This window comes from Staurois parvus, unplaced genomic scaffold, assembly GCF_062004578.1.
Source record: "Staurois parvus isolate SC_StPar_1 unplaced genomic scaffold, SC_StPar_1.0 ptg000053l, whole genome shotgun sequence".
Lineage (NCBI taxonomy): Eukaryota > Metazoa > Chordata > Amphibia > Anura > Ranidae > Staurois > Staurois parvus.
Genome location: NW_028317849.1, coordinates 6,483,659 through 6,501,549, shown reverse-complemented (window position 1 = coordinate 6,501,549; position 17,891 = coordinate 6,483,659). Strand labels below are relative to the sequence as shown.

The 17,891-nt window shown below is 40.9% G+C and overlaps 1 protein-coding gene across 1 annotated transcript in view; it reads left to right on the top strand.

Moving 5' to 3' along the window:
• Positions 1–1,682: 1,682 nt before the first annotated feature.
• NWD1 (NACHT and WD repeat domain containing 1) overlaps positions 1,683–17,891 on the top strand; it is a 97,622-nt gene continuing 81,413 nt past the window's right edge. Inside the window, exons 1-3 of the mRNA XM_089667611.1 lie at positions 1,683–1,785; positions 8,657–8,742; positions 11,193–11,309. Of these exons, the coding sequence (XP_089523737.1) occupies positions 1,683–1,785; positions 8,657–8,742; positions 11,193–11,309 (306 nt within the window). The remainder of the gene's footprint in view (positions 1,786–8,656; positions 8,743–11,192; positions 11,310–17,891) is intronic.

Sequence of the window (17,891 nt, the reverse complement as noted above, 5' to 3'; positions counted from 1 at the left end):
CTATAAAGCTTAGTGCCATCAGTAGGACACTGTGGGGTTGATTTACTAAATTTGGTGTACACAGAATTTGGTGTAGCTGTGCATAGTAACCAGGCTGATGTCCTATTGGCTGTACACATTGGGGTTGATTTTGCTAAAACTGAAGAGAGCAAAATCTGGTGCAGCTGTGCATGGTGGCCAATCAGCTTTCAACTTCAGCTTGTTCATTTATGCTTTGGCAATAAAACCTGAAAGCTGATTGGTTACTATGCAGAGCTGCACCAGATTCTGTGTGCACCAGTTTTAGTAAATCCCCCCAGGTGAAGTTGCCAACAGAAGGAGAGAACACAGGGATGAACCCATCAGTGCTGTATTTGTCCTTTATTGTACCATTCATCAGTGGTTTGAGGGAGGATATTGGACAAATCTACTGTATACTGCCTAAATGCAGTGGAGAAAAATGAGGTCATTGACCTGGCTATGTTGTCTACCAGGCATTCCTAGAGGACAAGATCAATTAAACAAAATTACAATTTTTATTCCAACTAAAACATTTCACATACATGCAGTGCTAGGACAGCATTAAAAACAGAGAATGTAATTCCCCCACACTCCCCCAAATGTTTGGAATGGTGTTCCACTTTTGTAAATGACTGAAGATTTGTTTATATATTTCCATCACAAACAGAGACTGGTAATCCATAAGGCAACCAAAGTAGGAGCCTAGGGCCTGGTAGATGTCCAGAGGGCCCAGCTACAACATTCATGTTCCTGCAGTGTACTGGGGGATGATCAGGACTGCTGTTAGAAACCACGGGGCCCCTTACAGCCAACCTGACAGGGCCCTCCCAAACCACAGGGCCTCATACAGCCAACCTAACAGGGCCCCCCCCCCCCCATTCTTACAAAAAAAAACACAGTTTGCTATGCTTCAGTTATGAATGAACACAGCGAGTGATTGGTACCAATTGTCTTCATTCAGGAATGGAAGGGGATGGTAAATTACAGTAACCAATCCCCTGTATATTTCTCTCTGTCGCAGCTGAAAGCCAGCCAGGAGCAGAACCCAGCTTTCAGCTGCTGCAGAGAGCCATACAGGGGATTGGTTCCAGTAATTTCCCCGTTCACCCTTCCTGCCGACATCCGATTCACCCAGATGCCTGGGCCCCCCTGCAGGCCTGGACCCCATACAGGAGGACTGGTAGTACCCCTTTATCCACACCCCTGGCGATGATGCATTTGGCCAAAGCTGTGTACCCTCTTGTAAGTTTACAAGGGGGAATATACTTGTAGGCAGTTGGCAGACAATGCCAATGGGGACTTTCTGTGCCTACTACAAAGCTTATCAAAAGAGGGGATGGGTTGCCAAAATGGTACCTTACTTGGGGCCTCATCCTGCCTTAACCCATCTCTAATCCCAAAGAAATTACATATGCAGTGTGAGCAGATTACATGTTGCAGCAATAATTTATAATCATCTGCATGGCCCAGGCACAGAACAGTCAAAAGCTACAGCTTTTGAAAGCTAAAGTCTCCATTAGTCTACTATGCTGATTTCTGAACAATTGTAAGATTTAAAATAAAGGTGTCTATGGTGTTACATTTTTTATTGTTAATGACTTGGCAATAGCAACTTGATAAAAAAAATAAAACCAATTCCTGAATTGTCTTATATTTTCACACAAATAGTTCAATACAGCAAAATGGATCTAGAAAACATAAAAGATATTCTCCATGGAAAAGACGTGCCTCTCCCTGCAGAGTCAACCAATACTGTCCGACTCTTCATAAGCTCCACATTTGCAGGTAATATCATGAAAGATGTCACCAGGCACACAGCACACATTGACCACAGCCGGAGTGTTTTTTTATTTTATATTATTTCCTCTGCAGGACAACTTTTTGTAGGAAAAGATAGCAGCTGTCACTGTGCAGAAGAGGTCTCTTGTACACTGTATCTTGTTTACCTACATCATTAATGACAATGATAATATGGATATAAATATATAATGACAACCTCATTCTTTCCTAAGGCTTACCCATTTCAAGGAGGCTATGCTGCACTGCTTCATTCTCAGAAAACATCTCGTAGACCAGCCTTTCTCAACCAGGGTGTCCAGGCACCCTGGGGTGCCTTGAGGTTTCTTCAGGGGTGCCTTGGCAAAATGTCTAAAAATTGCCCAAAACTTGTATACAAGCCAGCAGGTGGAACAAGCCTGCCTTTTAGTTACACAAAGTCGCAGGTTTTCATTGCGCACTATTCATGACCTTCTAGCCACCGGTGTCCTTTCAACCAATGGCATCATCAGTTGATAGGAAGGTTGTCAGATGCCTACACAGCATCCTAGTTTGACCCTCCCCATCAATGCTGGGGCCACATTAGGTCAGTGATGGAGAAAAACTGAGGGGGAAGAGAAACATTGGAATACTAGTCAGTACCAGTGTGCAAAAGTGTGTTGGCCCTGGAAGAATAAATCGCCTAACGTTGGGTGTCCTACATGTGTAAATGTTACTGTGTTATATAAAACTATTAGAATAGTTGTTCACATTTTAGAAAGGGGTGCCCATTCTAAATTGGGGTGCCTCAAGACTGTCTATCATTTTAAAAGGTGCCTTGGTACTGTCCATAATTTTAAAGGGTGCCTTGATTGAAAAAAAGGTTGAGAAACACTGCCGTAGACACTAGGGCCTTCAGGTATCATAAAAAAATATATATTATTCACACATCCTTATTGCCAGATGGTTCATTTCAACAAAAATCTTCCTATACAATTATATGTGCATTGTATGTTTTTTATGTATCTTGTTTACCAGAGAAAGCCCCAAAAGTCCTGAGACTGTAGGGCACCATCATCTTGGGTGTGCTGTCAGCAGCCCCAGCAGACTCAAGTGGCACTCAATAATCTCCTTCACTTCCTTTCACTCTTTCCCTGGCAGTTACATAAACAGGTTATTTAAGGAGGTGAAGGGAAGGGTGCATGAGCTGGGCCAGCACAGACAGTAATTAGGCTTTCTTAGAGACAGCAGTAACATGCATGGAAAAAGGGGGCTGTGTTAGGGATTTGATTCTTCCTGGAGTAGTCAATTTTTCAATGTCAATTTTTCAACATTATGAAAATTTTGCATTTAAATAACTATATTTTATGTGCTTTTACTTGTGTTTTTTAGTTAGTGGCACAATCTTTTTAAAAAGGATCATTCCGGAAAAAGTAATCCAATTGGTACATATAAGTAGAGATCCCTCCTGGGCCCAGTAGAGTTTATTCTTTAAAAAACCTGGAAATCAGTTCTAACCACATGGCACACACTGGTAACAAACATTGTTAGCATGCTTTTTCAGTTCAGTAGCTTAAAAATAATATTTTCTTTTGTCAATACACTTACAGAAGCCTTGCTACAATGACTGTAAGAAGATACTGGCATTTTCAGTTGTATGAAGCAGCAATTGTAGTAATGTGACTGTGATACTTAACACACTTTATGGTATCAAATTATATTTATAGAATACTGTATTTCTCTAATTACAAATTTTTAGTTACTACAGTATTGCCGTGTTTCATTTTGATGTTACGTTAGCATTTTTACAATTTTTTGTTTTTGTATAAAATATAGAGATTTGTAGATTAGCCACTAGAAGGAGTTCCATGATTTAGATTTGTATAATTAGAAGGAACAATAAAGAGCAGCCATTGTGTAAGACTTTAAAGCAAGGCATATATACCGGTAATAAGCAAATATGACTTCCTCCATGTATGTGTGTACATCATTGAAAATTATACATAAAAAAAAGATTTTTAAAACATTAACATACACTGACAAGGCTGTATTTAGATATCATACTGCTTTACGCACGTCTAAATAATACTTTCAGAAAAGCTCCAACCTTTCTATTGCGCTTTTTTTTTATTGATTGCTAGAATTTGTTACTGGTGGAAGCATGCAGAATACTTAAATATACAGCATTTTTTGTGAATATAAAGCTGGCTTTAGTAGAATTTAATTTGAAATTTTTACCATTAGTAGAATTTAATTTGAAATGTGTTGGTTTTAAGAACTTTTATTTTGTAATTGCTGGTGGGGTAAAACCACTGTTCATTTTCGACCATAGTGACAGGAAGATTCAAAAGAAAAGGATGAAATTTTTTTTAGAACTACTGATTTTCTAACAATTTATGTGGTTTTTGTTCATGAAATTATATTAAATTCAAAATTGGTTGTTATTTATTTCAGGTACTTATATAGCACCAACATTTATGCAACACTTTACATATATATTATACATTTACATCAGTCCCTGTCCCCTATGAGCTTACAACCTCAGGTCCCTAACTCACATTCATATATACAGTGAAGGAAATAAGTATTTGATCCCCTGCTGATTTTGAATGTTTGCCCACTCACAAAGAAATTATCAGTCAAAAAATTGAATGGTAGGTGTATTGTAACACTGAGAGACAGAATAGCAACAAAAAATTCAAAATACATGCATGTGTAACAAATGATGCACTGATTTGCATGTTTATGAGGGAAATAACTATTTGATCCCCTATCCTTCAGCAGGATTTCTGGCTACCAAGTATCTTTCATACAGGTAACAAGCTGAGATTAGAAGCAGTCTCTTAAAGAGAGTGCTGCTAATCTCATTTTGTTACCTGTATTAAAGACACCTGTCACAGGAGCAATTAAACAATCAGATTCCAAACTCTCCATCATGGCAAAGACCAACGAGCTGTCCAAGGATGTCAGGGACAAGATTGTAGACCTACACAAGGGATTTGCCACCAAGTACCGAGTCATGTTTTGTGAAGGGGATCAAATACTTATTTCCCTCATGAACATGCAAATCAGTGCATAATCTGTTAGACATGCATGTCTTTTGAATTTTTTGTTGCTATTCTGTCTCTCAGTGTTACAATACACCTACCATTCGATTTTTAGACTGATAAGTTCTTTGTGAGTGGGCAAACATTCAAAATCAGCAGGGGATCAAATACTTATTTCCTTCACTGTACACATACTAGGGCCAATTACCCTACCGGCATTCCTTTGGAGTGTGGGAGGAAACCGGAACAAACCCATGCAGCACAGGGAGTACATGCAAACTATAGGCAGGTAGTTCCTTGGTTGGGATTTGAACCAAGAACCCTAGTGGTGCCAGGGAGAAGTGCTAACCACTTAGTCACTGTGCTGTCCAACAAGCAAACAACATTTTTAAGTACCTTTGAATGATGATCATCTAGTTATCATATGTCCAAGAATATTTGTACAAATGTTTGTAAGAATATTCAGACAAACGTTAGTTTGAAAATCTGCTAGTGTATAGACAGGTTAAGACCAGCAAACGAGAGTAAGGAAGGTTGGTTTAAAATTTCTTGAACTATAGTCAGAAACCTGATTGCTCTCAATATATCCTGCACACTGGTTAATTGACCTAATTTAGCTAATATATCTAAAAATGTTCATAGGTTTCCAGAAAAGGGAAACAGAATAAGGGAAAAAATATCAGTTTATTGAGGCATTGTCACCTACCTGGTAGAAGTCTGAACTGACGAGGTCTCTCTTGTATCTCCAACCCAGGCCCCACTGAAGGTGGAACGGATGGTGCCAAGGGCAGGAGGAACACGAGTGCCTGCAAATGTTGATTGCAGAACTTGCGGCTGGAGGTGTAACCTCGGTAGATCAGGCAGGGCATCCGGTCAGGAACAGAGGAGATGCAGGAACGACCAGTCGAGTTGAGAGCTGGTCACACATGTGCAGTACGGATTGAAGCTCAGGTTTCACAGCATAGTAGCTGTTCACAGGTTCAGGTCAGGTTTACATCAGGTTCAGGACAGGAAATCGTACAAGACTCTTTTTCAAACCGCATTGAATCCGCACTGCCAGTGCACCGGATATATGTGAACAGGCACCATAGGAAGCAATGTTATGTCACATATCATACGAATTGGATGTGGGTCAAACTGCATCCAATCCGCATATATGTGAACGGCACTAAAGGAGCACACTGCAAGATCTAGGGGCATGGTTTGCTGGAACCTATAACAAACGTGAGGCTGGGACACACCGTGATAACTGGAGCTGATATGATAGACAGCCAGAGAAAGCACTCATTGGGACTGTAGAGCCGAACTGGAGCCAGAAGTGCAGGGGGGGTCAGAGGGGTAGCCAGGGTCAGCAGCAGGCAGTCGGTGAGGTACCACAACATCAGACAAGAACTTGGTTAGGAGCAAGCCAGGATCAGAAACCAATGAGCATAAACAGGATCCAAAAGCAGGTCAATGGCAAGCCAGGTCAGCGATGGATAACACACAGGATACAAGAAAAACACAAGAAAACAATTGAAGACCAGTCATCACTGACAGAGAGTAAGAGCTTTCTTTAACCTCCCTGGAGGTATTCCCGAGTGTAGCTTGGGGTAAAGTTTCAGCACCACAAACGGTAACCCCGAGCTACACTCGGGAATACCTTGCAGCGTTGCTCCGGGATCCCTTCTTCACTTACCTTGTCCTTCGCTCCTGCGATGTCCCCCTTGCAGCGTCCCCGGCAATGTCCTCCGGCCGATGCCGGCATCTGTCTTCCGGGTTCCGTTCCCTGCGACGTCAGGACGTACGGGGGACGGAACAGCGGGAAATTTAAAAATGTGAAAAAGTGACATTCACTAAATACACTAAAATCACATAGTAAAACATTACTGTATCAAACCATTTCACATACATGTTGTCCCTAGTGCTTTGTCCTGTGCCCTGCCTGCATTTTTACTGTTCTTTCTGCCTGGAAACTGAGAAATATCCATGGCATCCAAAAAGCGTCCCTTTAGGTCAAAATCGATTTTAGACCAGCTAGAGAACAGCGATAGTAAATCAGAACTACTTGCAGAATTGAGTGATAATGATTCGTGGGGAAATTATTCCTAAAAATTACAGGCCTACAATAAAAAAATTACATGCAAAAAAATGTACCGCTTTGAGCACAGAAATACTGACATAATCGGACTGCTAGGGAGGTTAAATAGCCTGTCTGGTGCCAGAAACTGTGGGCATGCTCCTGCATGTGTCCACTCATGTGAGCGCATTCTTGCGTGTATGGCAAACATATGCTCATATTTATTAGCAATGCGCCTGTGTTTATTTCTATGCGCGATGTTGTGCACATGCGCATATCCATGCACCAGTTGCCAAACGGAATTAAAAAAGCGGTAGTAAAGTGCAAAAAAACATAAAAAACATTTCCCCCTGCAAATTATGAGCATAATGTGTTAGTATGCATTGTATACTAGGACATCATGAAAGACTTACCTTAGACCAAAGCCCTCCAGTGGTTCGCTGTTGCAGCTGACAGGGTTTCCATCTTTACCCAATGTTCCTTCCAGGTTCGTGGGCTCCAGCTGTTTGAATGACTGAGCCGATATGACATCACTCCTGCGCATGCACATGGGAGCAATGGCCGTAGCACAGCTCTGAGAGCACAGTTCGCATGCACCGGTGATGTCACTGGCTTCTAGTAAAGTATGTTTAGGAGATATTTATTGTACCTAAAGGGAACCCTTATTATAGGCTTCCCTGTAGGTATAAATAAACAAGCAGAGTTTACTACTATTTTAACCACTTGCCCTCAAGAGGATTTACCCCCCCTTCCTGACCAGACCATTTTTTGCGATACGGCACTGCATTCTTCAGCTGACAATTGCGCAGTCATGCAAGCTGCACCCAAATGCAATGTATGTCCTTTTTCCCCCACAAATAGAGCTTTCTTTTGGTGGTATTTGATCGCCTGTGCGTTTTACATTTTTGCGCTATAAACAAAAAAAGACCGAAAATTTTGAAAAAAAACACCCAATATTTTTGACATTTTGCTATAAAACATGTCCAGTAAAAAAATTAAGAAAATCAAAATTTGTCATAAATTTCTGCCAAAATGTATTCTGCTACATGTCTTTGCTAAACAAAATCCCAATACGTGTAAATAATTGGTTTAAGCGAGAGGTATAGCGTCTACAAATAGCATTATATATACTGGATTTTTTTTGTTATACTTGTAATGGTGGCAATCAATGACTTATAGCAGGACAGCGGCGGGCATTCTGACGCTAGGGGGGAACTGTCACTGACATCCCCAGTGACACTAATACAGTGATCAGTGCTAATAAAAACCTCTGACACTGTACTAATGACACTGGGCAGGAAGGGGTTAACATCTGGGGTGATCAAAGGGTTAACTGTGTGTTGTGTGTGCTTTACTAGGGAGGCATGCTGTTTTGTATTGCTCTGCAATGCTATGCAATATAAAGCAGCATGCTGGAGCTCACATGGGAGAGATCTGTACTGTTTACATACAGACCTCTCCCCAGTTAGTGATAGTTGGCAATCACCATGTGCCGATGGGGAATCTCCGGCTGGGACCCAGAGATAGACAGCTGTAGCCACCAATGGCGGCGCAGGAAGGGCGTGTCTGCCCTCTACCCGGAAATACAAAATCACCTATATACGTGATTTTGCGCAACCCTGCCTCGCTGTAGCATTATTTGTGCTATAGGGCGGTGGGGAAGTGGTTAACATATATCACATGTAAAGTATACTATAAAATTAGGTTATTGGGGCATTTCCTTACAGACACTACATTTTCTACTTTTGCAATAAAAACTCTGTAAGTATTTTTTTTAACTTTTTAACCTTTTCAGATATGGCGGAGGAGCGTAATGCACTAATGGAGATGGCCTATCCTGAGATACAAACCTTTTGCCAACAACATGGACTAACATTTGAGGTAAAAATCATTCATTTAAGGAATTTATCAAGTGAAAACATCTTTAACTGTGAGTGGGGAAGGATCTGAACCCTTGTCGGGTTTTTATTACTATCAAGGGCTCTGTAAAATATATTTTCTCAATTTACTGTTCCAGTGACTACAATTTCTTCAGATAGGAAGATCTCCAAAAGCAACATGGACAACTATAAAAATGTAGAAGGGGAAGGTTAAAATTTTGCCAGCTTTTATTGCTATATACTGTATGTCTCCGTTGCAGATTTTCCCTTGACTTCACCATGACAAGAAATGAGTGCAAATCTCTTTAATGGAGCATCAAATATCCTTACAAACATGACAGGGGTTCTAATCCATTTCCTTTGTATCCAAAACTAAAAACTATTGGCTGGGATTACACTTTACAAAGAAAAAAGAAAAGTTACGCAACCTCCAAACTCCATATTAAAAGATTAAGCAATTAAAAAAAATCTGGAGTAGATGCTTGCATTCTGAATTGACCACCCTCCTATATCTCTGTAAACTGAACTGCATTATTTCCAATTCCAGTGTTCCTAGGTTCCCTCATCTGCAATAACCATTATGAAGGAACTTCTTCTAACATTTGAATATTTTACTTAAAGTGGTTCTTCCGTCAGGTTTCAATAAAATAAAAGTTAGCAGCTACAAATACTGTAACTGCTGACTTTAATAAAAGGAAACTTAGCTGTCCAGGGTCCAACACTGTCCACATCTGGGCTGGTTCTTCGCCAATCTTCAGGTCCCCAGCGTGGCATGTTTAAAGTGGGAAGCTGGCTGTGACTCCTTGCAGCTTCACAGCTGGCTTACCATCAGGGGCGGACTGACCATTCTGGCACCCGAGGGCCCAGGGTCAGTAGGGGGCCCCATGAGGTGCCCCTGGTACCTTTCATAGGCTTTTTTGGGTGTGGTTTGAGTGTGGGCGAGGACACAGGGGCCAAAATGATCCCCTATTACCCGGGGGCCCCATGATCCCCTATTATCCGGGGGCCCCATGAGTTGTCAGTTTGCCCCTGCTTCCCATTGCACATGTGTGCGCTACACTGCACGAATGGTCCCGCAGTCTTCTGGGACCTGTCACATGTCAAAGAAGGTTGCAGGCAGGCAGGAAGTGTGTGTGTGTGTGTGTGGGGGGGGGATTCCTGTGGAAAACTAGGTAACTGCTCCCCCTCCAAAAAAAAAAAATTCCAAAAGAGGAATGTAGTTTCAGTTGAAGAAGTGAGACCATTGCAAAAATAACAAGAAAAAACAACGCATGCGTGTGTGGCGCTATTGTCGAAAAATTAGTCTCAGGAATCTGGAGCAGTGAATTAACATCAAATTTTGCTTGAAGATTGGCAAGAGTGCGAGTGAAACTTTAGCTCTGTTACAACAGACCTATGGTGAACATTTCATGAAGAAATCAAGTGTTTTTGAATGGCATAGGCGGTTTAAGGAGGGGCGGGAAGATGTCCACGAGGACCCAAGAAGTGTGTGAACAGGAACTCGTTCAGAGGAAGAGACAGGAACTCTGGCCTGACAAATGAATACTTTACCACGACAATGCTCCTGCACATGACGCATTAACTGTTCACAAGTTCCTTGCCCAGGAATCCATTCCAAATTTTGACCAATCACCTTATTCCCCTGACATAGCACTCTTAGACTTTTGGCTGTTTCCAAAATTAAAAAATGCCTTAAAAGTACACAGATGTAATGACATTCCTGACATCCACCGCACAGTGACAAAGATCCTGTGCAGCGTTCAGGAAAACAAATTCCTCCTTTCCCAGCTCAATTCTTTCAATTTTCCTTACATACTTTATGTTAGACCCTGTTACATCATTACTGGGTCTCTGTGCTTTTCCATACATTGCAGGTAGATCATGGCTGGTGGGAGCAGCCAGCAAAGTGTTGTACATAGCTTTCTGAAAACTTCATAGCAGTCTGGCTTAGTACTAGTGTCTAGCCAGTTCTAGCCAGACAGCATTGGCATGCCCTAGGTAACATCCACATGTGATGCTGAGCCTTTATGACTGAAAGAATGGAAACCCAATGAATGAATGGGGCAGACCAGACCAGGGGCTTGGAAAGAATGCTGGACATCCTCCAGCCAGGAAATGAGGCAGGCTCTATCTGACTTGATGTAACTTCTAATGCACACTGTGAGCTTCTCACAGTGTGCATTTAATTAAGTAAACAATTTCAGTACAGGAGGGAGGAGACTGTACAACTGTCTAAAGGTATTGGTGGAGTTTGACTTTAAGTACACCTTAAAAGTGGGCTTGGCCTGTAACAAATCAGTACTTTAAAAATTAAATTGTTTCATTGTTCTTTTTTTTTAATGCCATTACTAAAGGAATATGTGCAATACTGAATGATGCACACCCATTTATGTATAGCACACTTTCCTAGAATATGTGTGTTGGGACTTCTTACAGTTTGCTATCTCACAGGTTGTGGACATGCGTTGGGGAGTACGTGATTATGCATCAGTGGATCACATGACTACAGATCTTTGTCTGGAGGAAATTAAAGCTTGTCGGAAAACCTCTATGGGACCTTACTTCATTGTGAGTTTTTGTCTTTTAGGACTTTCTGATTCTGAACCTCTATGCTCTTAACTAACTCCATATCAGTGACATTTTAATATATTACTCTAAGACAGAACACCTGAATAATATTTGTTTCATTTACCTACATCCATCACTTTAAAAAACCCTTAGGGCCCATTCACATTGTATTAGCGCTGTATTAATGAGTGTTATGCTGCACTTTAACATGCATTGCGTTGACACAGTCATTCATTTGAATAAGTTGCCCAATGTACAAAAAACACAAAAAAGCTGCATCCAGCGTATTCAACAGGTATGCAACTCAAATGCACTGAAAAGGTGCTTTGGGGTGTAATTCAGAATGAATGGCACTGCATCACACCAGCGCATACCATGTAGCATGCATTGCTGCAGTACAATAGTATGAATGAGCACTTTAAGCTGGAATCCCTGCTAACAGATGAAATACAGTATATGCAAGGGAGCCATTTCACCTCCCAAAGGATTTGCATATCTGTCCATCCATTCCTGAGATTTACGCAACTCTGACACACAGCAAAGCCAGGGATCTGATCTTTCTCTGTTGAAGTTTCACTTTCACTTACAGGTTTTGTCCCTCAATTGGCAGTGAAGGAGAAGCAGCAGACCGATAAGCCTTTCTTGCTTGCTTTGCTCTCTCTCCTCCTGTCAGCATGTTCCTTGTTAGCATATGAGCACTGAAGCGACCATGTGTTGCTTCTTACTCTTCATTTTGCCACCATGTGCAGCTAAGCACAACTTCCAGCCACTATGTGACCTATCTTAATTCTTTATACTCCTGGTATTCACTCCTCTCCCCCCTTTTTTTTGGAGAGGTCTGTACTGCGTTTTACAGTGCATCATTTGCATTCCTCAAGACAGTAAGGTATTTTTGTCTGGATATGGTGATGTATGGAGCTTATCCATGAGAGGCCGACATTTAAGTCAGTGTGTACCCATATTACACATCTGTAGCAATACAGATTGTATTATCTAATTAGTTTTGTCCATGGGGGTAACTCCATTTCCTTAATAGAGATTAAATATTCAAGCTGATAGGTTTATGATCAAACTACAGTGCCTCTTTGTATGCCGTCACTTCATCTAAATTAGTATGGTATTTGATTTGGTCTGGTGTTATTAACAATTTGGATGTAAGGTAAATAATTGCAATGGTATCCAGTCATATTGTTGTGCGCAGTACATTCCACTCCAATAGGTGTTAATTACAGCTGAGCATAAATTTTTTATATATTTGAATAAAGGTTATATATTTTAGATTCATCAATTGGCCAGATGGTGCGTAGGGAAATGCACCCTTGTCCAGTATAAATTTGTTATTTGCCAAAGATAATGATTTACAGTTAGGGCTTAGTTCAATAGTTGCTTCTCACTCTCCTAGTCTGAACTCTGCTGCATATGGGTTGCACGAAACTGATAACAAGTAAAATCCAATTACTTAACCTCCCTGGCGGTATTCCCGAGTGTAGCTCGGGGTAAAGTTTCTGTACCAAAAGCGGTAACCCCGAGCTACACTTGGGCTTACCATGAGGCGCTGCATAGGGAGTCCCTGCAGAGCTTACCTTGTCCTGCGCTCCCGCGATGTGTCCCCTGCAGCGTCCCTGGCCATCTCCTCCGGCTGATGCCGGCATCCGGCTTCTGTGTTCCGGTCCCTGTGACATCGGGACGTACAGGCGCCGGCGGCGGGAAATTTGAAAATTTTAAAAAAATTTCATTTTTTTCAAAACAAATTTTACATAGTAAAACATTGCTGTTTCAAACCATTTCACATACATTTTGTCCCTAGTGCTTTGTCATGTCCCCTGTCTGCATTTTGACTGTTCTTTCTGCCTGGAAACTTAGAAAAGTCCATGGCGTCCAAAAAGCGTCCCTTTAGGTCAAAAGCAGTTTTAGGCCGGCTAGAGAACAGCGATAGTAAATCACAACCACTTGCAGAATTGAGTGATAATGATTCGTGGAGAAATTCGTCATCAGACACTGAAAACAATTTTGCGACTTTGCTCAGTGATGTGCGAACTTGGCGCTATATTTCAAATTTCAGTGTTTTTGGTTTGATTATATTATTGAATTAAATGTATTATTATTATATTATTATTTTTTATGATTATTTATTAAATTATAATTTATGATTTTTTGTTTCAAATTTTATCATACCCGGGATGTTTAATAGACTCTTGTTCGGACAGATTTCAGTGAGTTATTCCTAAATATTAAAGCCTACAATAAAAAACTACATATTTCCATGCAAAATAATGGTACCGCTTTCAGCACCAAAAATCTGAAATAATCATACCGCTAGGGAGGTTAAACCATTTGCATTAAAAAATATATTTAATAATGTATTAATGAAAACAGAGCTGCATTTATTTGTATCATTTATACCTGCCGAGTTCAACTTTTACACCGATTTTATCCGTCAACCTAATTCCAAGGCCTAAACATAACACCAATCTTAATCTTTAGAGAGACATTGTTATGGGAGATTAATAGAGGCTACCATTGCTGAACTTTCTTTTAAGAAAGTTAGTTCCCTGGGTGTCATTGTTTGACTTCAGTGCTGTCTGAGTCGCTGACCTGAAACAAGCATATAGATAAGTAGCAGTTTGGCACTGGACCCAGAAGACCACAGTGATCACTGTAGTAGTGCTGAATACTACAATGATTTCTGCTCCACAGGGATCACTCAGGTATGACATATGCATACTTACATTGGTACAAGCTGGACTACTGTAACTATGTAATAAACATCATACCTAATCTTTCAAATTGCATGTACATTTGTTCTGTGCAAAAAAAAAAAAAAATATGAAGCTATTTCCTGCACTGGCCGATTGCTTTTCAATTTCAAATGAAAAATAATGCATCTGGCCACTGGATGGGGCAAAGTATAGTAAGAATTATCTAAGATACTTGATGCCATCTAGTAGCCAAATTAAGTATTTTCTGTTTTAAATCAATGAAAATCAACCCTACAAAGAAAATAACCCTTTATAATTTTTTTTGCCCTCTTATGAAGCATATTGTTATGCCCCCTCTATGTTATAAAGCAGTTTTTAGTCCTAAAACACTGTACTAGGGTGACAAGATGCTACTCCATAAATACATTGGGGTGAGTAAGCATAGTCACCATAGGGCACGAAATGTGTTACTGGCAGGATCACCATGTGAAAATGATGACAGTCTGAAAAAAGAAAACAAATGCAACCACCACTGGACTGGTAAGCTGAAGCATATTACATTTTTGTCTTAGGTTTAGGAACATGTTAAAATAACATAGTATGAATAAGAAATGGACCTCTTTAGCTGTAAAACACATACAAAAAAAGAACAAAAAAATTATACAAAAATATTACATAAAAAATTATAATAACACTTCAAAAAACAAATGAAACAGGGAATGGTCCCTGTTTTGCACTTAAAATAACTTATCTATCTTAGTCAATACATAGAAGTGGTGTAATTGTTACTTTTTTGTCAATTGCCAGTAGGTAGACACCTGCATCGTAAAGAAGAGAGTGACAGAGCCTTTGAGGGTTTAGACCAGGGTTTCCAAACTTTCTACACAAAGGACCAGTTTATTGTCCTACGGACTGTGGCCATTGGAAGTAGAATTGTCCTCGTGTCAGTGGAGTAAACAATGCATCTTTAGTATTTTGAGGAGGAATAGTGCCCCAATACTGATGTCACTAGGAGGAATAATGCCCCATCATTGGTGTCAGTGTGAGGAATAGTGCCCCATCATTGGTATCAATGGGAGAAATAGTGCCCCATTGTTGCTGACAGTGGCAGGAATTATGTCCCATTGTTGGTGTCAGTGGGAGGAATAATGTTTTGTATCGGTGAAGGGAAAAGTGCCCCAAGTGCTGGATAAAGGCAAGCAGCGGGCCACATCTGGCCCCCAGGCCGCAGTTTGGAGACCACTGGTTTAGACGGATCCAGATGCAAGATGAAGTAAAACCACAGTGTTATCTGTTGTTTGCTTTCAAATAGAATAGAAAACACATCACACTTCTCCCCTGAGTATATTTAACTTCTAATACAAACCTAAAGGAACCTCCCTAGGCAGATCACTTCATACTCATTATATGAATAACATACTGTAGGTGTGCATGTGTGCCATAGTCTTTATGGAAGACATGCCCAAGCTTCATGTCATCTGGAAGTATGCATCCACCTAAAGTGTTACTAAACCCAGGAGTCTGTATTCACTATATCTGGTCTCCCACAGTACACACAACATGGAAATGCAATTATATTAGTAAATATAAACTGCTAAATACCTTTTCTCATCAGCAGTTAGAGCAGTCTTACGACTTCTATCAGTATCCAGCCAAGCACATGTAAAACTTGTAGGAGGAGTCTTCATTGTAGGAGGATGCAGGACCCCTGACCTCTGTCTGGACAGTGCTGATTGGCCCTGTGCTGATCACATGCACTCTCCCAAGAAAAAAAAAGCCTCTCTAGCAATACACACCAAACTGAGCATGTGCAGAGTGTCTCCACACGATATGTCTAATCAGGAGATGAGGGGGGCACTGGAAGAAGGACAGGATCAGAGAAGTCAGGATCAAACAGCATTTTTACACAATGCAGAGGATTAACCCCTTAGGTTCCACAGTGAGTATAACAAGCATGCTTTACTGCATATACAGGCTGATTTTATTGTTGTGGGTTTAGTAACACTTTAAGGCCATCATTACATACACACAGCACATAACTAATTTTTAGGTTGCATATCAGCATGGCTATACCGCTGTCTGTCTTTAGCTACGTTAGAGATTCTGTATATAGGCCTTCAGAACAGACATTGCACAGTCCACATGTGTTTATCTGCTGATTCTCTACAAACAGGGAACAGGAAACAGGAACTTTATTATAGAGAAAAGACATAGAGTTTAACATAGATGCAGCTACAAACTAATAAACACTGCCATCTACTGGTTGAAGAATATATCTCTACTGAAAACTGAAGTAGATGTTGCAAAATACGTGAACACTATTCCAACAATTGCTTTAAAGGTTAAGTTCACCTTCACCCCCGTGACAGCTCCGCCCGCACAGCCGTATTGTTTATTCACAGCCACAAATGACATGCAGTTCTCAATGAGCTGCGAGGGTGATGGTGAGCACTCTCTTAGTTTATTGACACATCCTACAGAAAGACCATACACAGGTACGGGCAGAAAGCTGGAGATAGTGTCTGCAGGAGCCTGACACTGCCCCTGCAATCTGCTGATGCTCATGCAATGCTCTGCAGGCTTCTGAGAAAAAAATATAGAAAAATAATAAATGCACCTTTTTTACTTACAAAAACATATGCATTTACTTTTTTAAAGGTGAATTTTAAAGTATATTTCCACTTTTTCCAATATTTGTTGCATGTTTCCATACTCAGCATTTAAAAAAAATGCTGTTAAGATTTTACTTGCTCTTTTCTGAAAACTCCAAAACTAAAGTCTTCCTCTGCTGTGCAGAGGGGACTTGGGAGTTAAACTACTATCATTAAAATGTTTAAAACTGTAATGAACTCCCCAGGGGACCAAGTGCATGTAGCACGTAGTCCCATTCTAATTGGAGGTCCCATAGCACCCATAATGCAGCTCTTTATGCTGGCTGTAGCTTCACCCCCTTCTGAAGCCCAAATTATGGGTGTTCATGTGGGGAGGTGCAGCCAACACTGAGCCTGGCCCCTTGAATGAGCAAGCAGCGCAAATAGTAAAGTGAATAGCTGTGGCTCTGTATATTTTATCTACCTGCTCCCTGTATGACGTAAAAGTAGCTGCAGATACATTACACAGCGATGCTTCTCTGAATGATCTTCTACTACTATATACTGAAGAGGCGATCCTCCATTCATAATAGTGACAGATCACTTAGAGCTTTGGCCATGTGTGTCTATCAGCAGATGCTTTTACACATACACAGCCCAGCCAATAGATCACACAGCACTGCAGATTTTTTCAATTTTATGAATGATTGATCAGCAATGTCAGGTCAGAGCTGTGTATAACACACTCCAATAATGCTGGTGACTCATTCATAAAACTGAAAGATCACTCGGCGCAGTCTGATTTATCACCACGGCTGTGTATGTGTAAGAACAGCCGCTGGCCACCACAGAGAACTTACATTCATAGGCTGTGAACAAGCCTGTGTACACACTAACTAAAGCCTGGCACAGACATTCAGCGAGGTTATTACAGCGATCTCTCACCCTGTGACTGCCCCCCCCGCCAGAACACACTAATAAGTGCTCACAGCCGTTGGCAGTGAGTGCTGATCAGATGCTGCCCCAGAGGTCCTGGAAACCATGGAGAATCCAGGTTTCTCCTGACTTCCTTTCCAGCTGCAGTACCGCATCTGGACCTACAGAATCTACATTTGCCAGAAGCAGATGTATAAAGAACTCTACAGATGACTTGTAGGAGAGGTCTAAAGCCCATCCAGACATTGAGAGTTTACTGAGATATCTGCGTTGCAGAGGGATTTTTGGGGGGTATCCTCTTCCCCTAACCCTCCCTCCCCAAGACGATTGAGCCACTAAAATTGCAAAACAAGATT